This window comes from Aulostomus chinensis, chromosome 11, assembly GCF_037954235.1.
Source record: "Aulostomus chinensis isolate RoL2024-O1b breed Wild chromosome 11, RoL_Achi_v1.0, whole genome shotgun sequence".
NCBI classification, from domain to species: domain Eukaryota; kingdom Metazoa; phylum Chordata; class Actinopteri; order Syngnathiformes; family Aulostomidae; genus Aulostomus; species Aulostomus chinensis.
The window spans coordinates 4,312,532-4,337,034 of NC_141330.1; the positions used below are offsets into that span (position 1 = coordinate 4,312,532).

Genomic DNA, 24,503 nt, shown 5'->3' on the forward strand with positions numbered 1-24,503 from the left:
CTGGTTGAGTCTGGGGCGGCATGGTGGTGCAGCGGTCAGGAGTCTGCATGTTCTCCCTGTTCCTGCGTGGGTTCTCTCTGGTACTCCAGCTTCCCCCCACAGTCCAAAGACATCAAGAGGGGACCAGGTTAATCCAGACTCTAAATTGACCGTAGGTGTGGCTGGGAGAGCCAATGGTTGTCTGTCTCTATGTGTTGGCCCTGCCATGGACTGGTGACCCGCCCAGGGTGAAGGCTGCTGGGAGAGGCTCCAGCCTCTGTAGGGCTTAAACAGTTAAATGGAGTCTTCTGGTAATTCACATGAGGTTTTACTTCCACCCCCTACGTTGTGATGCAGGTATTTGTTCTTCCGAGTCCTTGTGATATTCAAAAGAGGCTCCTGACTTTCACTTATTTTTCATTCTGCATCATTGCTGCCTCCCCAGCATCAAGACCAGTTTGGATCAAACGGGTGAGAGGATGATAGAGGACGATCACGTCCGGGGCCGCCCTCGTGTTCAGGGCGTCGTCGGCCCTGAAGAGTGCAAATGCACTTCTGGAGCACGCGTGATCTTCATGGCTTCTCTGTAACGGGACTCCTCACATCCCAAACGTGGCTCCTCGGAGTGAGAGCCGCTGACTCCGGATGGTTATCTGGGAACATTTGAGCTTCGCATGACGAAATGAGATTTGAAAGTCGCTTTCGGCGTTTAAACGACGCTGCAGAGGAGGAGCCCAAACCCCCGAAGTCTGACCCCTGTTATCAGACCAGGCCCTCATTGTCCCATGTGGATCTCCATCCAGCCTCGGATTCTCATCCTTGAATCTCAGAGGTGATGCGGTTTGCGGCTCAACAAGCGTCCGGGTGCAGCGAGCAGTTCTGAGAGGCTTTCTAAAACTCCTCAAGCCAGCACATCTGGCACCAACAGCGCCACAGAAATCCTGGTTCTTTGCCGTTCTGGTTCTTGTCTCGACCGTTTCTACATACCCGAATGTACTCAGTCGCGGTCATGAGATGTTTTCTTTCATGATTCGTTTGTACCTCTGAAAAAAGTAAGACTGTATTCTGCAAAAATGAAAGCTGCCGTATTTTCAGTTCGGAGTCTCGGATTCGTCCCTCTGAAGTGCAACACGGTCCCTTATTAAAATGTGGCTTCTATCTCATCCATCACTGGGAAAATAATTCGATTAAGATCCGAGCCAAATAAATCCAGCAGAGCACAGAGGCTGCGTGGAACTTTGCCATTGGCGCTCGTATTTAAACAGCAGCGAGCAGACACGAGGGACATTATTTACTAATCATCTGTGTCGGGCAGGGACCGCGAACGCTTCGTCAGAGCCGTGATAATTAGCCAGGTAGCGGTGATGAGGCCTGCTGCTGCGGTGAGGGATTAATGGACCACCAGGCGGACTGGCAGGTTTAGCTCAGTAAAGCCGGTGTTTACCTGTGAGATCTACTCGCACTGAGGAGTGGCCACCTCGCCGGCAGGAAACCAACCCTGATCATTTTCTCCGTTTAAAAAAGAAATAAATAAAGCTGGTCGGAAGAAAATGGTGACAGTTTTGAACGCAGAGGTCGAAAGGAAAACGATCACACCGATTATTGTTCACAACTAAAAAAAAAAAAAAAAAAGTGACTTGAACGTGAGGTTTAAACGAGTCTGGAATCTCAAAATGTGAAAATAATGCATGCAGAGAATTTTGAATGAGGTTGTTTAGAAACAAAAATGCTTTAACTGTATTTTTGAAGATTGAAGATTAACAAAAAAGTCACCACCAGACGTGTTGCTGGTCAGATCCTCCAAACTGAACAGATTCCTCCATGTTTAGTAGGAACATGAGCCTGGTACCACCGACAACCTTGAAAAGCATCGAGGGCCAAAATACTTCAGATTGTAACGTGACTGACTGCTGCCCCCTGCTGGAGGGGAGTCATAATCACAGCTGTTAGTGGCGTCTGGTCTCAGGTCACCCCTGCTGCCTTGCTTTTCTCAACTTTCTCAACATTTAAATTGAAACTACATAGCGGTGTCTTCATATTTTGAATGAACAACACCGTCATGACATGTACAAGATGTTATTATAAAAATAAAAAAAACTACTACTTATACTACATATTCATAGTACATCAACCGATTGACGGAGGGAAAAAGGTCAGTGTCATAATTCTCTGTGCTGCTTCCTTGTGGACGACTGGTTCTCCTTGTCCAGCCCCAGGAACCAACACAGAGAACGTAGAACCCCAAAAGAACCTTCACCTACTCCAAGCTAATACTGAGATTTGGCTGATAGATTCTCCTGAACTGGACTAAATCATTTATGGTCCAACCCACCTTCCACACCTTCGGTCCAGGAAAGACCTGTTCCTGCCTCAGGACTTTTCTCACACCTGTGGTTTGGACACATCTGGGAACATCTGGTTTCCACGGCTGTTCTAGATGAGTGAAACTGTATTTTGGTTCCCAGCGTCAACGTATGTTTGTTCTGACTGACATGCAGGAAATACTTCACGCAGTAGCAATACTGGTAGTAAATAAACCCCTTGTGAAATAGTATCTTCGGTGTCTGGTACCAGTGTGACTGCAGCAGATGTTCTTATATGGGGGCGTGGCCTGGCAGCCCGTGGACAGATGTGATGTCTGTCACGTGACTGCTGACATGGCGAAGAGGGAATCCACAAGCACTCTCTCCCTTCATTTCGACTGGATTTCTGTTGTCGTGGTTACCGAGTCACAGCCACCTTGTATACAGCCCACGCTCTGAGTGTATACAAAAACAACATGCACCATTAACTGACCTCTGCGTGTTTCCGGTGGCCATGCTAACAGCCGGGTTTCAACTAGCATTAGCGGCAGGTGTCAACGACCCGTGGACAGCTGACCCAGCTGACAGCCTCCTGCCGAGCATAGCTTTGTGAAGGGTTTGCACCGGAAGTCAGTAACGACAAAACCATGTTGCCTTTCCAGCTCAGTGCTACTCCGGAATCAGCAGCAACAGCTTTCACCGTAGACCCCCACCGGTCACAGACCGTTCAGCTGCGTGCTTCCGGAGTTAAGTTGTATTCATGAAATCATTAATTATATAATAATATATAATAACTCTATAAGCCCATACATTGGACATATATCAATGAGCAATTGTGCCTCGGGGCAAATAAAGTTGAATTCATTTCCTGTTTCCCTGCCATACTGAAACTGCCGCAGATCAAACAGCCAGACAAAACTCCCATTTGTACTACAGAGGAGGTTTTTAATAAACAATGCTGTCAACTGAAAAGTGTGCTTCTGAGAGGCAGCGACCCGCCTGACCAGAGGCAGCAACGCTCTGTTGAGACAACCAAGACAGTCAACTGGAATGAGAAATAACCGCATGTAAAAAAAAAGAAAAAGGGATACAAGGTAACTGGAAATAAAAATCGACTGAAGAGCAGAAATACAAGTTTGTGCAACAGCAAATACAGTTTAAGAATATACAAGCATATCTTCTTTCACTGAACACTGAACAACTAAGCGTGGACTAGGAGAACTCTTGTCTTTTTTTTTTCCTTTTTTTTTTTTTTTTTTAATAGGGAATTTGTAGTTTTTCAGCTTCATCACTTTATTCAGTCATTTGTTCCAGTAAGTGCAGAGGAGTCCCAAGGTTTCACTAAGGAACCTTCCATGTGTTTTCAAGTGCTACAAATACTGTTGAGGAACAGTAAAGCCATACTTCCCATGTTCAGGTCCTGAATGTGGAGAGCTCTTTTACTACTGCAGGGATGGAATGAGCCGAAGAGTTAGTTAACAAGACCTGACCGTCTTCAGAACAGCGCATCCATGAAACCAAACCAACTGAATGACTGTTGAAGTTTTTGTTACACTGTCCTCTGCTATTTCTGTATGACACTATGAAACCATGTTTTCATGAACCAAGAACAGGCTGCAGCATGAAGATCACATTTAACACTGAGAGGTTTTCTGCGAACAGAAAAGAACTAGAACTGAAACCTCACATCTGACCCAAAATGTGGTTTTTATGATGAGTTTGATTTTATCTGCTAATCAATTAGACCCGTGAACATGAGAAGGAGTCTTACAGCTCCTTTTAACAATAGCAACTTCACAAATAAGCTAACCACTACCATCAATTCGAGTCATTAAGGCTGAGTTTTTGGGGTTGATTTTAAAATTAAGCTCGGCAGAAGGCCAGATGTTAGAAAAAGCAAAGCTTGTGACCAAAACGTTGCTGGTTTAAATTCCAGTAACATCCGAGGAAATGTTGGTGAAGAAAACAAATAAATACTCTCTAATCCCTCATCAGGGGACACAGCATAAGGCCAGCCAAAGGAGATTTTGGAGTAAGGCCCGTTCATTACTCCACTTCCCTCTCTGGGGGATAACCATAAAATTCTTCTTTATAAAAGAAACACAAATTTGTACATGTATTTACAAAGGGGAGGCAGGAGAAAACAAGGCATTTAGTGTTTGGGTTCTACACTTATCCACAGGGATGTTCTTTTTCACATCCCACAGTCCGACATTCAAAACTTTAGTAGTCCACTTGAGTGCTTTTCGCTGTGGTATCTGATCTCAGCCCACAACTGTTTCAGGGTGCGTTGCGTCCTGGGCCAGCCCAAGTCCCTGAGTTATTGAAGTATTCTCTTTTGTCAGTGCTAAGGATCTCAACCAGAGTCTGAATCACTGGTGTCTGAGGATGAGGATGAGGAGGAGGACGAGGAGGAGGAGTCGGAGCTGGAGCTGCTGCCACTCAGGCGCGAGGGCTGGGCATGAGCCTCCACCGCGCTGGGCTTCTCCACTGAGGAACAGAGAGAGAGAGAGTAAATGACGACAGACACAGCAGGGAGGGAGAGGAACACCATTACTCATGTAAAAAAGAGAAAGTAGTGAGTGAATATAGCGAAGCATACACAGAAATAAGTTACCTTTAGGTTTGGCAGGTTTCTTGACAGAGTTGAGCTGCCCGCTGACGTCCTGCAGCCTCCTCTCCAGCTCCCTCCTCTTCTCCAGAGTCAGCTCCTCCTTCGATTTGCCAACACTGCCTTTCTTTGCTGCTGTAAGTGAAAGGATGAACGCGACGCTGTTATGATATTCACACCGTAATGCAGTATTCACCCCGATAATTCAAATCCAAACGGTGGTATGTATGTTTGGCGGAGGTTTTACCTACCTTGTTCACCGTAGGGCTTGCGAGGCTTCTTCCTCAAACAAGTCATGACATATCGCTCCAGCTCTTTGAGCGTCGAGGGTTTGAGCGTTTCAAAGTCAATCTCTATCTCCTCGGGGTTGGTGTCCCTCAGCGAGGGCTCCCTTGACTGAATAATGTGGACCACACGGCCCAGCTTCTCCCCAGGTAGCTTATTGATGTCGAGACTTAGCTGGCGCTTCTCATCGTATGACATGGGTACAATCTCCTCCTCTTCCTCGGAGTCGTAGTGCGGCAGCATGGAAGTGGCCACCGGGGGGTAGAATGGCTTCTTTGAAGGCCTGAAGAATCAAATGGAAGAGATGGGACACAAAGCAGTTATCAGCAGACATTTGATGTTCTCGTGGAGTGCAAGTAAAGGTTTAATTTAAATCTAACAATCATGTGACGCTGTACGGTTGTTATGGTAACCGCTGAACAATTTGCTACTAACTTGCTGTTCTTGTTACTCTTCTTCCCCTGGCCTTTCTTGGCCTGCGGTGCTCCCGCCCGGGCAGATTTGGACTTGAGTATCTTGGCAGGCATCTTCCATTCTTCAGAGCCAGCTCTGCTTCTGCTTCCTCGACTTCTCTTCTCCAGCTTCTTCTTTTTCTTCTTCTCCTTTTTGTCCTTCTTCTCTTTCTTCTTTTTGGGTTTGACAATGGGGCCTTGGGAGAGGGCGGCCAGCTGCTCGTGCACAGCTCTGAGCTGGAAGGCAAAGTTTACATGACCACTGCGAAAGCGCCTTTGTTTTGCACATCAAATATATTTTAATAACTTGATGAATGAATATCACGTCACGTCTTACTTGTGTGCACACCTGGTCCTGTAACTCAGCCAAGCGATGCGCTCGCTCCTCCTCACTGTCTGAGCTGGGGCTGCTCTCACTCTCTTCACTCTCACTGCTGGGTTCACTCTCAGAGGTGGAGGAAGATGAGGACGAGGAGGAGGAGGAAGAGGAGGACGAGGATGTTGGGTGACCACTCATGGACATCGCCGTGTGGTCCATGTGTGGCTCGTCTGGCATCTTGGCAAAACTGAACTCAAACACATCCTGGGACAAAAAGGCACAATTCAAAGAGCGGGGAAGAGGAAATCTGAATACAAATCCATCGGGATTTTTCACTTTGCAGGATACAACATCATACAAATCTGATTAAGGTTCAGAAAGGGGAAGTGAACCGCTCAAGTTACCTGCAGCTTCCTCGCCATGCCCACCACATCGTGATCAGGTGGGTTGTACTTGTAGCAGTTTGAGAACATAAGTCTGACGTCGCTGGCAAACTGTTGAGCGTCCCTGTACTCACGGCAGTCCATCTTCCTCTGGTGAAGAGTTAGACAAGTAAGTATTCACCGACTGGATCTACTGGACAATATTTTATTCACCCAGTTTTGCTCAAGTTTCTGCTGCATCATCAGTGACGAGGACAGAATAAATATGGGATTCATGGACTTCTTAAAAATGTTTCTGATAGAGGAAACAGTTCCCCTTCCAAATCCATCATGTGTGCACATGTTTTTCAGTGTGTACAAAATGTGAATATCATCAACTTGTTTTGATATGGACGACATCGACATCAGTAATACCGGCTATCAGCCATAATCAACTGTAAAAATGCAATATCACGCGTCCCTAATTTGGACATTTTGGGAGATGTTCCCAGTTTATACTGAACAAAATGAAGGGATTTCAGCTTCTGTGCTCAGCGACTCACGCAGGAGAACTTATTCTGACATCCAGACATCTTTAGTGCTATCAGTAGCACAGTAACGGGATCTATTATTGATTGTATGAATAAAGAGAATGTGGTGTCACCTTGATGGTGCTGAGGTCCATAGGACACTTGATGATGTCATGATAGTCATGGAGTCCCAGTGCGGCTGCGTCCACGGGCGTGTAGAAGGGCCAAGCGTACGCTGCATGTTTCTTCGACAACATGTCCTTCAGCAGTCCGCTGCAGTACCTCAGCTGGGGGCTCAGTTTGCCCTTCCTCGAGGGGTGAGGCTGGACAGAGTCAGGTAAGTCCTTCTTGGGGGGTTTAATGGGACGTCCGCTGCCCACTCTGCGTCCAGTGCTGGACATCATTGGTTGTAGCAGCACAGGACCCCCAGGGCTCCTCACTAAGCCCATCCCAGGCGGAGTCTCCATCGTCATACCTCCCATGGAAGAGACCGTGTGTATGGAGGATTCGTGGACCTGGCCCCCGTGGCCCCCCTTCCCCAGGCCAACCATGTGTGTTGTCGCTGACATGCCCACAGTCAAGCCCATGGTGGACGGGGTGGTGGTGTCTGCTTTACGTTTTACACCTTTTTTCTACAAACAGAGAAGAGAGTAATTGACAACACATCAATGTTACCAAATACATTTTTACAATGTTTCTTTGCACAAATCCCAAGCACAAAAACCTGCATTACTACTTCAAAATGTGTATCTTTGCAGAAAATATGTATTAATATGCACAAATTCTAATGGGTGTTTTTGGTCACCTATCTATGATAAGCACAGGAACACACAAACATCCACAGGACTCGTGGTAATTTCCTTTATCAATACACTATCTATTGTGTGTACCTTGGTTGTGGGTTGTGTAGGAGGCAACCCCATGATGTTGGCTGGCGGCAGGCTTTTGGTCAGCACAGTCTGGGGAGAGTTAGCCAGCATCGACTCGCTGGTGTCCGAGGAAGACGGAGAGTAAGCCGACTGCGACACCGCGGGCACCTGCTGGGCCCTCGATGCTGAAGGACATCATGAGTTTAGAGATATAACCCAACCACAGACGGACAAAGTGACACATGTTGGCGCTAATTCTGCATATCGCACCATTAGATTTGCGACCTCTTCCTCTGCTGTTTTTGTTTCGAGGTGCTGGGGGAGGTAACTCGATTTCCTCCTGGGGCATCTGGGCCACCTTCTGGAGGAAGATCTTCTCTAACGACTGAGCCATCAGCACAATGTCGTCTGTCGGCTGTGCAAGGAAAGAGTTCACAACAATTGAGCGCAATGAAAAAACACCATGCGCAACTGTGGCAGCTCAGACCAACTGATTCAACACCATTTGCTAGACGCTAACACAGAAATGCTTGCAACATGAGTGGGAGCGGCCTTGTTATTACTTCTGGGAACTTAGAATAATTAATAAAAACGGTGATAAAATGATGCAACTGATGAATGGACTTATTTAATGAAAAAAAAGCGGGGGGGGGGTGCTGCAGCAGTCATTCAGCCTCCTGTCAAGTTGACGTTTTCATTTTCTGTCCCAGTACCAACGTTCAACTGTGCAGTTACTTATTGTCAGCATAACACGGTAATAACCCTGTGTCATCGCTGTTTGATTACGTATCACCTGATATTAGGACTGAGTGACAATTAAAAGGGGAAAAAAAAAGAACAAAAACATGGTGGATAAGGATCAGATTTTTACCTTTTAACCTACCTTGTTGTAGATGTAGCAATTGGTGAACATTGTGTTGAAGTCCTGTATGCACTCACTTGCACTGCGGTAAAAGTTGTTTTCCAGGCGCTTCTTGATAGTACCCATATCCATAGGTTGTTTGATAATTTTATGATAATCCTGGAAAATGCAGAATGAGAGGAAAGACAGAAGGGAAAGAGATGCAACAAGAATAAGAAACGTAGAGAGAAACTGTCTGAAAGGTTTCCTCAGTGGCTTCAGTTGCTTTCACACCTGAGCTCTCTGGTCTGCTTTAAACCGATCAGGACAGTCTGGTTCTGAGCTCAGCTCTGCACCAAATCACAGATCTTTACTCATTACCAGTTGAAACCTGGTGCAGCTCATTTGAGGTTTGAAAGGAAAATGACCAAATATGGAGGGTAACCCAAAACATTCAATTCAGAGGCTCACACACAGACACACAGGTGACGCTCTGCTCCTGGGACACGTAGGGTCACGCGCTCTTTGTATCAGGTGTATTATCCCGCTGTGAGATGGCGAGGAGGGAGGGAGGAGGGCTGCTAGATTGTTTGTTTTTACTCTCCCTTTAACAAGCAGCTTAATGGGCACAAAAAGACTAGTAAACGCTAAGTAGTAGTTTCATGACACCGCAGTCCCTTTTTACAAGGACACACTGGAAAGGAACGTCAAGCTGCACACGCGATGCCATCAAAGACGTGCCTGTTGAATTCCGGTGGTCTCTACTCTGACCAGTTTGTTTACAACCTTTGGTGCGTCTGACAGAGTGACACTGTGAAAGTGAACCAGACTCTGTAGCAACTTCAGCCCTGAAGCACAGAGCCGACCGAACTACAGGTGTGAAAGCAACTTCAGTCTCCTTGACATGAAGCCTCTCCCTCAATGATTAATTTAATCCAAAAGACTTTATGTTGCTAAGTGTTGTGGCTGCAGGGTGGACATGTGACATAAAGCAGGACTAGAGGAGCGAAAGATGGCGAGGATCACAAGGAAGAGACAGGTAATGAGACCTGATTATCTGATTAATCAACTGAATTATAAGAATGCTTGATTACTGATGAATCAATCGCTGCAGACTAATTGGAAATGTTACTTTATCTTGGCATTCGTCCACCGTAGCTGCACCTACAACCTGCTGCTGAAACAAAGTGCATCTCAACCACGTTTAAGAGGAAAAGTGCTGCTGCTCGAGCAGTGAACCCACTGGTAAGTTAAGCCTGTAGGCATCCACAGGCTCGTGGAAAGGCCAGGCAAAGTTATGCCTCCACAGACACTTCATCAGGGTCTTCTGAAGATACTGCAGCTGGTTGGTCATGCGGGCTGGCCGAGAGGGATCCTTTACTGGGGGCTGTGGTGGTGGGGGAGGCCCCTGAGGCATGGTGTGTGGCAGAGAGGGGCTCTCAAAGTCTTCATACAACAGGGAAGGCTTGCGGATTCGTTTGCCCGTGCTCGTGTGTTGGTCCATCCCACCACTTGACAGCCCCACTAGAGAGCTAAAGTGGAGACAAAAAAGAACAGCTGATGGGATAAAAGATAGAGAAAAACAACCACCTGCTGGGAAAAAAGAAGTAAAAACCCTGCATACGACTGCAGGAAGAGAACGTCAAGGTTCTGGGACATTTGCAAATACACAGCTCACATTAGTGGTTTTCAAAATTGGAAAATGCAGCAGTGTTCGGACCCACAAAGGCTCCTGCTGTGGTGCTGGTTTGACCACCTGACCCACCACCCCTGACCTCCGTCACCTATCATGACAAAATAGTCAATGCCATTCCTGGATTACACAGTTTAAACAAAAATGTCTCACATCCTGATATGTTAAATAAATTGACAAGTACAAGGTGTTTCTGCTTCACACTCATCATGCTCCATGACACAGCTGCATCCCCTCAAAACTGACACATTGTGGTGGATTGACTTTTTTTTATTTTTATTTTTTATAAAAAAGGTAATTTCGTCCAAAACCCAGCCCATAAATGAATGCATCTCCTAGTCTACAGTCAGTGGAGTAGCAGCCATAACGGATCGCTCATCACCACTGAGATCTCTAGAAATGGGTCAAATGCAAAGGACAATTACGAGTCAGTAGAAATGAGTAAAAGAAAAGCAAAACTACAGAGATGTCAGCAAGCTGCAGTCCAGTGATGACTGACAATGTTCAATATAAGCAAATTCAAGTCACCAAGAAACACTGCGGCCTCTTTGCGTGGCGAGAGGAGGCTGCTGTCTCTACATGAGCCCGGCGCTACTCCCTCACTTCCCTCCGAACAGACGAAGTTAAATCTCACCCAAGAGTTCAGGCCGCTCACCCGACCCACTGACACACTAACTGTGGCAAAGCACGTCAGCTGATTTTCCCATCAACACAAGAAACATCCACACCGAATCCTTACAAACACACATCAGGGACAGCTGAAACACATCTGAAAGTCACTCAGTTGTCTTTGTAGCTCTCATGTAACCGTAAATAAAAGTGGGTCAATGAGACATAAGGAGTTTGTGACCTTTGACCCCTGTCATAACACACCTGCAGCAGATAAAAACCAGCATATACATATTTTCCTTCAAATAACAAATGTTCTTTTTTAATTACTTGTCATACACCACATTATTCTTCTGCTGTGTGTTTTCTTAAAATGTTCTAATGTAAAGTAACATTAAATAACATCAAAAAACGATATATTAAGTGCTCATCATTAAAAATGTAGATAATTAGCAAATGAGAAAATTCAAGATGTCATGTCCTTTATGACAACGATCGATGGAGTGAAAGATTCCTACTCAGTTTGTACTTTCAACGCTTACCTATCAATCATCTTCTGATTATAGATTAAAAAACAGGATGCGCTCAAGCAGTGCAGCAAAAAAAAAAAACAAGCAACTTTATTTTCAGTCGAAATCTTTAAAATTCATTCTAAACTCAAACCTGGTTCTTGGATTAACGACCCAGCAGCTGGTGATCGCGTGGTTCGGACGCCCCGCCCTCACTGTTTGTAAACACTACCTCCCAATGACCGAAGGATGAATAATGACATCAGGTGGAGGGGGAAAAAAACGTAAAGCACGGACAGTTAACGTACAGTTAACGGTTAACGTGTTGATTTACAAAAAAAAAAAAAAAAAAACCCACACACACAAAAACATCCCGCTGTTAACGTGTCTGACGGTTCCAGTCACTCTGCCGCAGCAAACACACGGTTGTAGCATTGAGCTCTTGGCTAAGCTAACACGGCTAAGTAACGTCACCGAGCTGCAACAATGCCCGGCGAACCTGCGGGTAAATTGACGGCTGCTACAAGCTTCATTTGCTGATTAAGGGTGTAAGAAGCATACCGGGACCGATACCCGTTGCAAGATCCATCTCCGAGTGACGGGATAAACGTTAGGAGGTCGCCTAGACGATGAATGACCCGACTGACTGACTGACTGACTGACTGACAGAAAGCCGGCGGGGGCAGAACCAGACAGCGGGGCTGCTGTCATCCGCACGTCTGTGTCTGATCCCCAGAAGAGCCCATGCAACAATTTCAGCTACCATTAAATTAAGTAAATGCTGTTTAGACAGTCTGCTGCAAACTCAACAGCTAAACCTGAACCCAACATCTGACTGACAAGCTAGCGCTACTAAAGAGAAGCTAACATTGTACAATATCACTGCGCGATGACATTTAACAGCTACCCTTCACCTGGCTTCTCATAGCTGATCAAATCTCCTCGATCCGTGCTCGTGGATCAAAAACACACCGGGATTACCTTTCATGAGGCGGGTTGAAGGCCGCTTCCATCGGGCTGAAGGCGGAGTGTTATTACAATCCAATTATACCAGCACTGTTGACGCTTCGTCCCCGCGGAAACACAACTGTGCAACTCCGCGATGAAATGGCGCCTTACCGCTTCCGCTTAACCCTATATAAACCCACTACGTGGCAGTGTGGTGTATTTCCGGTCACGTTGCGGCCGATTCTGTGCGCTGATTGGCTGTGTCACACGTCCGTCGCAACACAAAGCGCACGCCCCGAAACTCTCCCCTCTCTGTACATCATGTACTCTGACATGTTTGAATACAATGGTGGCAAGTCTCTCTGCCATGATCAGACTCGGGTCTCCCATTCGTGGCTTTATAACGTTCAAAATATGAGGAAACCCTTTACAAATGAATGCAGCACTGGAGCGCTGCGACAATATTGGGTCATCCGTTGCAACTGCAGCGGACGATCTCATCATTTTAACAATCTCAACTACAGTTCACCAAAGTGGGACATTATTATTTTCATAACGGAAATCATTACTAAAGCCTGAAGAGTATTTGTGGGGGCAGAAGTTATTCACCTGTCTTGCCTAAGAGATGGAAGAATTTAACCACCCTGAGCAGAAATACTCTTCATCCTACCAAGTCGTGCTTGAGCAGATCCGGGTGTCACATGGACTTTTTCAAGTCTAAATGATCAATTAATTTACTTTAAACAAAACTGAGAGGTCCATCTAATCAGTTCTGAATCAAGTGAATCGTTCAATCGGAAGTTCTAAATAATTACACCTTCAGTCCTTTGTCTTCAAGGTGCTGCTGACAGAATTTGATTAAAGCTGATGACATTGTGATTCTGGGTTTACAGCAACTTACCACAAGCTGCCAGGAAAGCAACAGAGAAAGGTTAAATTCCCCGTAATTATCGGTATAAGTGTATTCCAGATTTGTATCACTTTCAGACACATATTGAATAAAAGCCCTGAATGTGAATCTCAAAATCAAGACAGTGAGTAACTGTTGTGTAGGAAATGTTTGTCTCATTTAAAAGCAAATTACCCAAGATAATAAATACGCTAAGAACCAAAACACAAAAACAAAATCATGGTTTGTTCTCTATGCTTGAGCACAATTATGTGACATGGGTTTGGCCTTAAAATGTGATGGGTTGTGCTGGTTGCCAGGTAGTTTTTGCATGATCTTACAAGCAGAGAGAAAACGAGCAGGCAGGTATGACACCAGAAATTCCTTGCAAGTGACGAGACACGGATTAAAAATGGAGAAAATACCGAACCATGAATCACAAGTCCTTAACGAGAGCCATGTTATAATCTCAGTATTAGCAAATAAAAATAAAAAAAATATATTACACAGTCAAATCACTGGTGCACAAACACACACTGATTGAACTACCTTGTATGCTGAGTATCTTGAAATTGCCATTTGATGGCTGAGGGCGCAGGGATGGTTTTATTTATTTTTATTGCATAAAACAGTAGATTTAGAATATTAAAAAGTGGCATTACCATACATCAGAAAGAATAAAGAAATTTCAAAACTCAGATTAAGTCACTCAATGCACCAAACTGTCCATCACCCACAGACTGGGCTATTTTTGCTTCAAAAAAATACCAGCATCTGGAAACACAATTCATCCATCCATTTTCTTCTGCTTATTCCTGTTAAGGGTCGTGGGGTCATGGGGTCATGAGATGTTCTTATGCATCATTTTAGTCCTGCATACACAAGGGGGGGGGGGGGGGGGGGCTGGAGCCTATCCAGCGGCTACAGGCGTGAGGTGGGGTTCACCCTGGACGGGTCACCAGACAGACAACCATTCACACTCACAGCCACACCTACGGTCAGTTTAGAGTATCAATCAGCCTCGTCCCCTCTTGATGTCTTTGGACTGTGGGAGGAAGCTGGAGTACCAGAGAGAACCCACACAGGAACAGGGAGAACATGGAGACTCACACAGAAAGATCCCGTGCTCCAGCCGGGACTCAAACCCAGAACCTTCTAGCTGTGAGGTGACAGGGCTGACCACTGCACCACCGTGCCGCCTCATGAAACATAATTCAGTTATTTGAATAATTCAAGAATTAAATATCTCTGCCTTTTTTTTCCCCCATGCTGATAAAACACATCTCCTGCTCAGCTCCTTCGGTTTGGAGAGGGGCTTGACCATGAAGGTGGAGCTGAGACTGAAGCTGCCTGTGAGAAAGCCCCATAGAGTTGTTCCCCACAGTGACATCAAGTGGTGAATGTTGGAATTACAGCCATATCCAGATCACATGTTCAGATCGGGCATTGTTAGTTTTCAGTGGACATGACCTGGGGAAGACCTGTACATGTGTGTTCTTATCGTGCGTTATTGAGCAAAAGTAAGTGTGTTACACCAGTTTATAATGGGTAATTTGCGTAATACAGTTAAACCTAAACATTTAGCCTACGTATTTAGTAGATTGATGTTTTGATGTTTGAGTTGATGTTGTTGCTAGCAAGCTAACACAGTGGCTAGCACTGAAGCACTGTAGTTGGATGGCATTAGCTAACCATTGTACTGTTCATAGAGTATAGTACAATGTATAATTGTTATTTCTATTCACAGTCTGCATAGTTTACTGGGAATATTATTGTTTTTAGACTTTTCCAATGTGTCGATGCAGATTATCTCAAACTATGGGTGGCCACCCCAATACATTACTGTTACAGAAATGTTTAGCTTATGTTTATTTCCAGTTATGTGGCTTATACAATGGTATTGTATTATATAGCTGCTTATGTCGTTTCTCGGTGTTGATAATATACAGTAGATTCATTTCTTCGCTGATGTAGATTTATTCCTTTCTGTTATATTACAGACCACACTTGACACACACTTGTCACACGGAACATTGTAATGCCACTGTTCAAGATGAAAGTGACGAAAACTGGATTTCTCTCTCCAAGTCCTTGATTCTCTTACCGGAGTCACCTGACCATATTTGCCGCCTCAATCAGCAATCCTATTCCGAGGTTCCCCCTCAACACTGCCTGTTACCTGCCTGCAGGGATCACACGAGAAGACACACTCACTTCTCTCAAAAGTTGTTTGAGTTGCACAAAAGCAGAAAACTCTAAAATTGGCAAAGTTTTGGTGAAGAGCTGAGCAATACACTGTTGCTCCCCCCCTTTTTTTCTTCTATATTCTCTTTCTTTCTGTCGTCTGCGGAGGAATTTTATGTGAGTTTGTCAGACAGAAGACACAGCTTAGAGACTCAGAGGCGGCCGACGCAGGACACTTTACTGGACGTCCACCGCAGATGTACAAGGTTGGCCGTAAGGTGAGGTTGAGTCAGAACATCTGAGCTCCACCTCCCGTAAACTGTCATTCTAGTAACGTGGGACACTACCAGGAACACCTAACCAGAACATCCCTCACGATGTGACCTTCACTTCAGGCTTTACTATCAATAAGTATTCTAAGAACAAATTTACGAGAATAAAAGAAGGTTTGGAAGACGCTACAGGTTCACACCCAGCCTCAGGTCAAGGCCCGGGGGTCCGGTCAGCTCTTAACCTCGCAGACGAATCATGGGGATAAGACCAAGAAAGTTAGAACAAAAGATACCAGATGAAATTCCTTGCCACTTCAAAAGCGTGATCTGTCAGTTATGAGACATTACACGTCATGCGTTCCCCACGGCACTTCTCGCTCTCGCTCAACTGCCACTAGCACACATCGGTTTGAGAAAGGACTCAACCAATTTGATGTAAATAGAGGGTGATGTTGGGTAACGGAGGCGTTCTGCAGGTGCCTTAATCAATAAAACATGTGGGAGCCATTAGTTTTATGATCCCATTAGAAATAAACACACTTTGGATGATAGATACGTTGATTTTATAAATGGACCCTTAGAATCATCCCAACTTGTCTGTGCCGTATGGTGCCCCTGCCCATCCCCCTATATTTAAAAAATGTACTAACACTCTACGGCTCCTCCAGCGTCAGGGCCCATCATCATTCCATCGGCATCATTCCCCTCTTGCTGTTCATCTTGAAAAGCCATATTCTGCTTCTTCACCAGCTCCGAATACATGCCCGAATTTCTCAGCAGCTGATCGTGACTGCCCGCCTCCTCCACCATCCCCTTCTTGAGGACAATTATGTGATCGGCCCTCTCCACCACTCTCATGTCGTTGGATATCAGAAGCACCGTGCAGTCGCGGACTTGGTTCAACAACACCTGGTAGACCTGTTGAGCACAATCACAACTTGCGGTTACACGTAGAGAAAGACGAGCGTATGGTAAGAGTGACTACAGGCTCAAGAACTTCCTACCTGATGCTTGTTTTCTGTGTCCAAGTCGCTGGTGGCGTTATCAAGTATTAGGATTTGAGGACGTTTGATCAAAGCTCTGGCAATAGCAATGCGCTGCTTCTGGCCTCCAGACACCTGACCTCCCTTCTCACCAATATCTACCCAACACAAGGATATAATGTTATTGTGTTTATTAGGGGTGTTACGAAATTTCGTGAAATAAAAAAAAAAAAAAGATGAAATAAAATTCAAAGACGCAGGAAATAAAAATCAATTGAAAAAAACCAAAACAATGCAAAGCAGCGCCGCGCACCACTAACACTGATGATTTTTGACCCTCTTGTCTACTGTATACACATATTACAAGAAGAAGAAGAAGAAGACTGTAGCAACGCCGCAGAAGAAGAAGCGAAGCAAGTATTTCGAAATGGAGGAGGACAAGGTCGAACAAGTAGCGGACGCTCCTTCATCAGACAAATCGGTTGTAAAGCAAAGAGCATTTATTTTGTACTGACGCAGCAATAACTTGTATGTCTGCATATTAAGGGAGAAAATAAAGAATACTCGATTTTAGCATCTCTGATTTTTGATTTTCTTTGATCTTTATTTTGTGTCGCGAGCCCTGTTTCCTATTTCGTATCGTTTCGTGAGTCGACTATTTCGTCGCACCCCTGGCGTTTATATGCAGCGTCGGGAAAAAAATGTCCTTAGAGGCAAAATTTCAGTTTGAATATTCGTTCATTAAGTCGGTGGTTTCCTTCAACGTGGGCAGTAGAACTCAGCTCAACTCGGCTCAGGCAAGATAGATACATGGATCTTTTGTTTCATATTTCAAGTACCGGAGTTCTAACAAAAAAAAAAGCTTCTCTAATTAATTTTTCTTGTGTCAGGATTGTTGACAGTTGGCCTTCACGATGATGTCTAAATCCCTCAGAAAAACTTCCTGGTCTAAGTGGTACTTCGACGTGTCATTCAATCTTTGACAATCGACCGATGTTCAAATGCTGAAAGGGAAAAAGTCACATCAAGTTAAAATCAAGGTAAAGATTCAAGTCAGACCAACTGTGAGCACTGAAGGTTCGGCTGGTTTTGGTTCTGGAAGCGTCTCCACGTCGCTGGAGAGCAGCTGTTTTTACAAGACCCGTTAATTCAACACTTCATTTCAGCCACGTTTTCTTCCTCTATCTGGGGATTCTGGGACCCCAGTAACGGAATTCATTCTATGAGTGTGCAAATACATGGACAAGATTTTTCTTAGAGCCCCCATGAAGACCCCCACTCGAGGAACAACTCGGTCACATGCTGAGGTTGTGGTTCGAACCTGTTTCATAGCCGTTGGGCAGTCCCGTGATGAACTCGTGGGCACTCGCCATCTCAGCAGCTCGGTACATCTCCTCATCAGAGGCGTCCCTGCAGCCGTACTTGATGTTCTCCCGCACCGAACGAGCAAACAGCACACAATTCTGGCTCACCACTGAAATCTACAAGCAAACAGGAAGAGGTGGAAAAGTCAGCCGCTGCTAAATAAAATGAGGTTAAATGATAAATAGTCCATGCAAATGCGCATGCAATATCCCTGCGTGTGACAATACACAAGAAACATTACATGAGAGATAAAAGTGAACAAAGTGGTGAAATATTACGGACATTTGGAGTAGAAAAGTCTGTTAACCTGTGGTTTACCTCCCTTACTTTTTCACAGGTTCCCTTTCCCTTCTTTCTTTTTGATATTGATACATTCTCATTTTTGTGGGATGAGGGCCGTTACACATCGCTTTTGTTACCTTCTCATGAAGGTATTCATCTTTGTAGCTTTGAAGCTCTGCCCCATCCAGTAGGATCTCTCCTGCCTGGGGCTGGTAGAACCTCTCCAGCAGCCCGACACAGGTGGACTTCCCTGATTGGTTCAGCCCCACCAGAGCGGTGATCTGGCCTGGTTTAATCTCCATAGACACATCCTGGGAAGAGTGCGGAGGACAGGGGACTGGTAAAGAGTCGTACGTGAAGAAAACAACGGTTAACACTATACAGTACGATACAAAACATACCTTGAGAACAAGATTGCGTTCATCTATCTGGTCAGAATAGGAAAACCTGACATTTTTGAACTGAATGTGTCCTTTGAGGTTCGCAGGGGCCAAACTGCCCGCTGGAGGTATTTGAGGTTTCCGATCCACGTATTCAAAGATCTTCTCCGAAGAACCAATTGCCTTCTTCACATCTGGGTAGAAACGTATGACAGCCTGGGAGAGAGATCATAAAGTTCTTTCAGTTTTAGACTGGACAATCAAATGCTTGTCTTTTTGATGTAACAATTGTGACGGCATAATAATTCACTCAGGAGTCTTGCTTTGGCGTTTCGCTCACCCCGACAACATCGACAAACTGTAGCACGTACAGGATGAACGACACCAGATCGCCACTGCTAACGGCCCCTCTGGTCACAAGCGTACCTCCATAGTACAGAATAAACACCTTCAACATCAACGCGATCAACTGGGAAAACAAAAATAGTGGTTTGCTCTCCTGTTCATTGACATTAAGGTTAGTGTTCAGCAGTAGCAGCTTGGTGCTGTTACAAAAATGTTGAAATCTACATTTTATGACCTCCAACAAGAAGCTTATGCTTTCTACCACTTCTGTTAGGATTGTGCAAAAACTACCGGAGCAGCTTTCCACAAATATCTTGATGTGTTTTGGAAGAAGACCATTAAAATTTGAGGCAGGTTCATTTAACACTGAGAAAAAAACAGTGACCGGGATGAAAGGAAGCGTTCAATAAAATCCCCCTTTTACTTTCAACAAGTGAAAATGCTGCAAAGTGATCTAAGATCTTTTCAATGTGCAACCAAACACCGCGCGCATATTTTTCTATAGCCTCAGGCTTCGAATCCTACTGTCTCATATTCAAAAAGATGCTGATAAACAACTTGTGAATCAGATCTGTTTTCAACTCACGCTGTTGGCCGAGGTAGACAATCCATAGGCCAAGGCTTCCCTTCTGCTCAGGGAGTAAGTTTGGTCCAAGCGCTGTCGGTAACGTTCCGTTTCACCGTCCTCGTTGGCAAAACTCTTCACCGTCTTAATGCAGGAGAAAGTTTCTGTTGCTACCTGGTTGGCCTTCGCCAGCGAATCCTGGATCTTTACAGAAAGCGCCTGAAAGATGGGTAATGTCATAAAGCATTGTGAAAGTTAACAATCACCCCCTCACTGACATTTTTTTATTACAATGACTCTGAATCAGAAGTTTAAGTTTTCTTTACCTGTTGAAAGTGTCCAGTGAGCTCAGGCACGACCCAGATGATGGGCAGTCCCATGCAGGTCAGCAGGGATATTTTCCACGACTGGCTCACCATGAAGAACAAGAGGAAGACCAAACGTGCTGAGTACCACATCAGAAGACTGAGGGTCTCACTCAGCGCTTCACTTACTTTGTTGGTGTCCGCAGTAATGTGGGACACCAGCTCACCTGAGGTGGGAGTTACGATGCAGCCAGGTTAACACGATTACATTTAGCATGTGTTCAATATGCTCTTTAAAACTTGCAGACCCCTGGAGTATACACGCTTATTTTTACCTGTCGAAGCACATACCTTCTATGAATATGTCTCTACTGCTAGCATATGACATCAAGTCAGTTAAACAAGATTTTGGATTGTTTCACAGTAAACTTGGATTTTTTTTCACGTTTCTGACGAGCCAGCGCGCCGATGACTGACCTGTGTTCTGGCATGCAAAGAAGGCGATCTCCTGCTTCAGCAAAGCTTGGAAGACGAGGCCTTGCACCGAAGTGTGAACAAGGCTCATGGTGACGTTGTAGATGAGGTCGCCTAAGAACTCAAGAGCAGCACTGGAACAGATGAGAGAGACGCAATTTAATGGGAACAGCGCAAAATGCGGTTACCAACGTGTACGTTTGCGTAAAACCCACTCTTTAAATCCAGAGTTGGGGGATTTTTATCTCCATTTTTTGCATAATGTGTGCACACCTTTAAAGGTTAAACAAAAGACGCATTAGTGACCGAACAGAAGCAATTAAGTGCTTCCCTGTTTCGACTGTTAATTTCACCGCTGAGGATGGAGATTAAAGCCATTCTTCTGAATCCGAAATTAATCCAAATTTAGAATAAAAATGATCAAAAAACAAACAAAAAAAGTCATGTCAGATTTCGCTGAATAGACTGCATTTGACATGTTGTCACATGACCACAGGAAGAAAAAAAAAAAAACGTGATTCACTTACACAAAGAGAGAGAAACAAAGATGGACCTAAAAGTTCAAACTTTAAACGTTGTGTTGCCAGGTAAAAAAAAAACAAACAAACTTCTTTTACCTGGCGAATGTCATCAGTGTCATGGCTGTGACCGCCACCGTGAAGGCGTCAGCTGACTCCTCATTCGCGATCCAGTCGGCAACACGTCCAGTGTACTGAGGAACAGCCATCTCACCTGCGGTCGCAAATTCAAACGCTAGTTGTGTTTTTACCCACTCCTGATGATTTTTTTTTTTGGGGGGGGGGGGGTCTGCTAGCAAGATTACTCCAAAACTACAGAGCCTATTTTCACCAATGGTGGAGATGAAGCAGGAAAAAAATTCAATACATCTTCTTCTTCTTTTTTTTTTTTTTACATGTGCGTCAGCAGTCGTCTCCAAGTGCCGGCCTATCAGGATTAAGGAAATACGACCAGTGTAATATTCGGGAAACTTGGTGGAGGATTGTAGCATAGGCAAAGGAGGATCCAATTAACAAGATCGGCTGTTAAAAACTGATTGTAAATTAACTTTTAGTTTTAAGCCGCACAGCAAAAAAGACAAAATTAAACATTTGCCTCCATCAGAAACTTAATGGTTGCATGAATGTGTTACAAAACAACCATCAACTGCAAAAAAAAAACAAAAAAAAAACTGAATATAAATCCAAGTACTGGCTGACTTACTACAAGAGGAGAGAACCACAAGAACCAGCACAGCAACGAAGCGCCAGGCGTAGGGCAGCGTGAACTCCACCAGCCTCCTCAGAGATGCACCCGTGTCGTCTTTGGGCTTCGCGGCAGGGGCTCTTGACCACAGAGACGAGACGTATCGTCCCAGTGCAATCAGAAAAAATGACACGTATCGACTCCAGTAGATCCACGCCACTGCCGTCACCAGGTAACCTGCTAACACCTGCAGGTGACAAGTTTTACCCGTGAGACATCCAGAAGGAAGAATCTACATGTGATGCCTCCCCTGCTGCTCCTGACAGGTGTTAGATTACCTGAGAGATTCCTTGTTCTTTTTTTTCTGCTTTATGTCTACAGACCAAAGAGGCATTATTCGTATTTCTCTTTCGAGTAGTTTGGATCCGGTTTCAGCCTCGTTCCTCTTCCAGGATCAGTAGCTTGCAAATCACGTAGTGTTACACAGGCAGGTTACAAAACGTAGTTTCCCTTGTGGTATATGTGATGAATAATAAATAGATGTGGACAACTCAATATGCAATGCATGTTCATAGAAATTCTCTCATAAATAGAAAAACGATCTTCTGGAAAATGTCACAGTGCGGTAATGGTATTCAGGTTTGTTTTAAGACACTTGTTCTCCATAGGATACAGACGTTTCAAGTTCTCAGACTAAAAAAAAAAAAAGTCATTTAAAGTTAGCAAAATGACTTTTTTATGTCTGACCACCAGCTGAATACTCAAAGAAACTGAGTTTACGATCATCTATGACACAGAAAAGATGAAGATAAATCTTCACTTCCATTTTTTTTTTTTTTTTTTTTGCCTTTCGAGTACTCAGAAACAAGTGTCTTGGGCTCAGGAAGACATTTTTCCTTCCTGTAACTCTTTTTTTTTTTTTTGAATCCAGAATGCAGGAAGAGACAGCCACATGTATTGAGCTTGAAGCTAATGGCTACTGACAGCTAACAATAGCTACGATGATGGAAAAAAAAAAAAAAACTATGCAAAGTCTGTTAACAAAGTTTCATGTGTTATAGCCTCTTTATTCAGCCATAGTTTCATTAATCAAGAAACACTTTGAGTTAAAACAAACAAATGACATGCTACTTCCGGTTTGGCTCTCATGAAGAGCTGGCAAGCTAGTTTAAGGAAACGCGTCAGCTGTGCTTGGCGTTACCATGAATGAGCGCCAAAAGGAAGGTGTTAACAGTTTACAGGATGTGGATTATTCCAGATGATGAACTTGAGAGATGGTCAATGGATGATTTTGGACTGTTTTGTTACTGTAGTTGTCAGTTGCTATTAGCTCAAAGCTAATACCTGGCTGCTTCTTCCTTCATTCTGGAGTCACATGAAACTGCTGGAATGAAAACATGTCAGCAAAATGTAAGTTTTGGGTGAAGTATTGCTCTACTCTACGATTGACGGATTTAAAAGTAGTTCATTATTGCTGTGGTGATCCGTCAGAGGACGCACATGCAAACAAAAACACACCGTTTCCCAGGAGTGCCATCCCCACTGCTGCTCCAGGGTGGACTTCCCCAGCATCCAAAGAAGACTGATGTACACTGGGACATGGAGGCAAAGGACCCCTAAGCTCTGCAGCCCTTCAGAGCTGCTCATCCATGGCAGGTTTCCAGGGAAGGTGAAGGTGATGAGGAGGAGGAGGCCGGCCCTCGCCAGCCCTCCTCCCCACAGGGTGATGAATGGGTGAGAGCGAAGGAGAGGGGAGAGCTGCACCAAGTGGAGGGCGTGAACCACGCACACATCCAGGCACGGGAAGAGCAGGGGGAAGAAATAGTCCATTTTCTGCATGGCAAAAAGAAAAAAAAAAAAAAAAGTTCTGCGAGTACAAGAAAAAGAGGCATCAGTCCGGTGTTAGAATGAGGGACAAACAGAAGCCACAAACACAGGCTGGACCAGGTAACTTTCACCTAGGCTAGGCTTTCACTAGAGGCTTGAAATGTGTCCTTCAGCAGCAGTGCGTCTCAGCAGGCCATTTTCCGTTTCACTTTCATTTTCATCTACCGAGCTGATTTCTTGTAAACGGCATCCACTGGCCGCAGACGCACGAGCAGCTTCACAAACAACAACAACAACAACAACAACAACAACAACAACAACAAGTCTAAAACGTTACAATTAACGCTGCTACTTCCAAGACGAGATGTAAACAGTCAAATAATCATTCAATCCTACTAAAGGGGTTTAAATTTCGACCTACGTGCTCCTGCGGTAAAACAAGCTCGCTCAGTCCGGTTGAAGCTTCTCTCAGGTACGCACTCCGATACCTTCAGGCTCAGACTGCGAGCGTTTATGCAGCTCACACGTCCCGCTGCCGGAACACGACTGGACTCAAGTGAGCGTAGTGAAAGCGAAAGTAACCCGGAAAAGTCCCTCAAGTCCCGCAGCAGCAATGACGACAGTGGGACCGAAGAGCAATTAAAAAATAAAATAGAATTTAATATAAAAAAATAGGTCATCAGGCTGTGTCGCTACTCTGCATTTTTATGAAAGAATCAGTTTGTTAAACAATGTTTGTGTCGGTTTAGATTTAATCAATACCGCGAACAGCGACATCATGTGACGACAAACTGAAACTGCAGATATGAAGATTCCCTAATTCATTCCCAGAGGGTTATTCCCAAATTATAAAGTTTAGTAAATTAAGCACTTGCACAACAGTGTTGTTGATTATTATATAGGGGTACAGGGTACAGTTTATTTATACATAATCACTAAGATGTGTTAAAATTAGAACACAAACAAAAGGAGTACAGACTGAAGAAATACAACCAGTGACACAGTATATGTTAATTATATATATATATATATACACATATATATATACATATATACATATATATATACATATATATATATATATATATATATATATATATATATATATATATATATATA

The 24,503-nt window shown here is 44.4% G+C and overlaps 2 protein-coding genes across 13 annotated transcripts; both read right to left on the reverse strand.

The window, feature by feature from the left end:
- Positions 1-3,206: 3,206 nt before the first annotated feature.
- brd2b (bromodomain containing 2b) lies at positions 3,207-12,486 on the reverse strand. 5 transcript variants are annotated; one of them, XM_086217804.1, is made up of 12 exons: positions 12,344-12,486; positions 9,795-10,083; positions 8,594-8,731; positions 7,981-8,125; positions 7,732-7,895; positions 6,976-7,473; positions 6,354-6,482; positions 5,980-6,213; positions 5,614-5,867; positions 5,145-5,461; positions 4,900-5,028; positions 3,207-4,772 (listed from the first exon to the last, which is right to left on the reverse strand). In XM_086217804.1, the coding sequence occupies exons 1-12, from the start codon at positions 12,373-12,375 to the stop codon at positions 4,639-4,641; spliced, it is 2,463 nt and encodes an 820-aa protein (XP_086073930.1). In that variant the 5' UTR covers positions 12,376-12,486; the 3' UTR covers positions 3,207-4,638. The 5 variants fall into 5 exon arrangements, with proteins under 5 accessions (XP_086073930.1, XP_086073929.1, XP_086073928.1 ...); XM_086217803.1 differs by having other exon boundaries at positions 4,900-5,025; positions 5,968-6,213; XM_086217802.1 differs by having other exon boundaries at positions 5,968-6,213.
- Positions 12,487-13,786: 1,300 nt separating this feature from the next.
- Positions 13,787-23,954, reverse strand: tap1 (transporter 1, ATP-binding cassette, sub-family B (MDR/TAP)). Of its 8 annotated transcripts, none has more exons than XM_086217813.1 (14): positions 23,076-23,954; positions 21,576-21,804; positions 20,972-21,086; positions 20,358-20,488; positions 20,070-20,107; positions 19,902-19,982; positions 19,597-19,794; positions 19,006-19,134; positions 18,687-18,881; positions 18,423-18,596; positions 17,960-18,119; positions 16,660-16,796; positions 16,306-16,573; positions 13,787-15,382 (listed from the first exon to the last, which is right to left on the reverse strand). In XM_086217813.1, the coding sequence occupies exons 1-14, from the start codon at positions 23,394-23,396 to the stop codon at positions 15,375-15,377; spliced, it is 2,184 nt and encodes a 727-aa protein (XP_086073939.1). In that variant the 5' UTR covers positions 23,397-23,954; the 3' UTR covers positions 13,787-15,374. The 8 variants fall into 8 exon arrangements, with proteins under 8 accessions (XP_086073939.1, XP_086073935.1, XP_086073938.1 ...); XM_086217809.1 differs by having other exon boundaries at positions 19,902-20,107; positions 23,076-23,424; positions 23,516-23,953; XM_086217812.1 differs by having other exon boundaries at positions 19,902-20,107; positions 23,076-23,390; positions 23,516-23,952.
- Positions 23,955-24,503: the final 549 nt, after the last annotated feature.

Coding starts and splice junctions, on each gene's coding strand:
- brd2b (XM_086217802.1), bottom strand. CDS start 12,375: ATGGAAGCGGCCTTCAACCCGCCTCATGAAAG. Junction 7,896..7,980: donor AAGAGGTCGCAAATCTAATG/GTGCGATATGCA, acceptor GATGTCCTTCAG/CATCGAGGGCCCAGCAGGTG. Junction 4,773..4,899: donor GAAACCTGCCAAACCTAAAG/GTAACTTATTTC, acceptor TCTGTTCCTCAG/TGGAGAAGCCCAGCGCGGTG.
- tap1 (XM_086217809.1), bottom strand. CDS start 23,396: ATGCAGAAAATGGACTATTTCTTCCCCCTGCTCTTCCCGTGCCTGGAT. Junction 21,805..23,075: donor GATGGCACTCCTGGGAAACG/GTGTGTTTTTGT, acceptor TGTCACCTGCAG/GTGTTAGCAGGTTACCTGGT. Junction 19,135..19,596: donor TGTCTACCTCGGCCAACAGC/GTGAGTTGAAAA, acceptor TTGTTTTCCCAG/TTGATCGCGTTGATGTTGAA.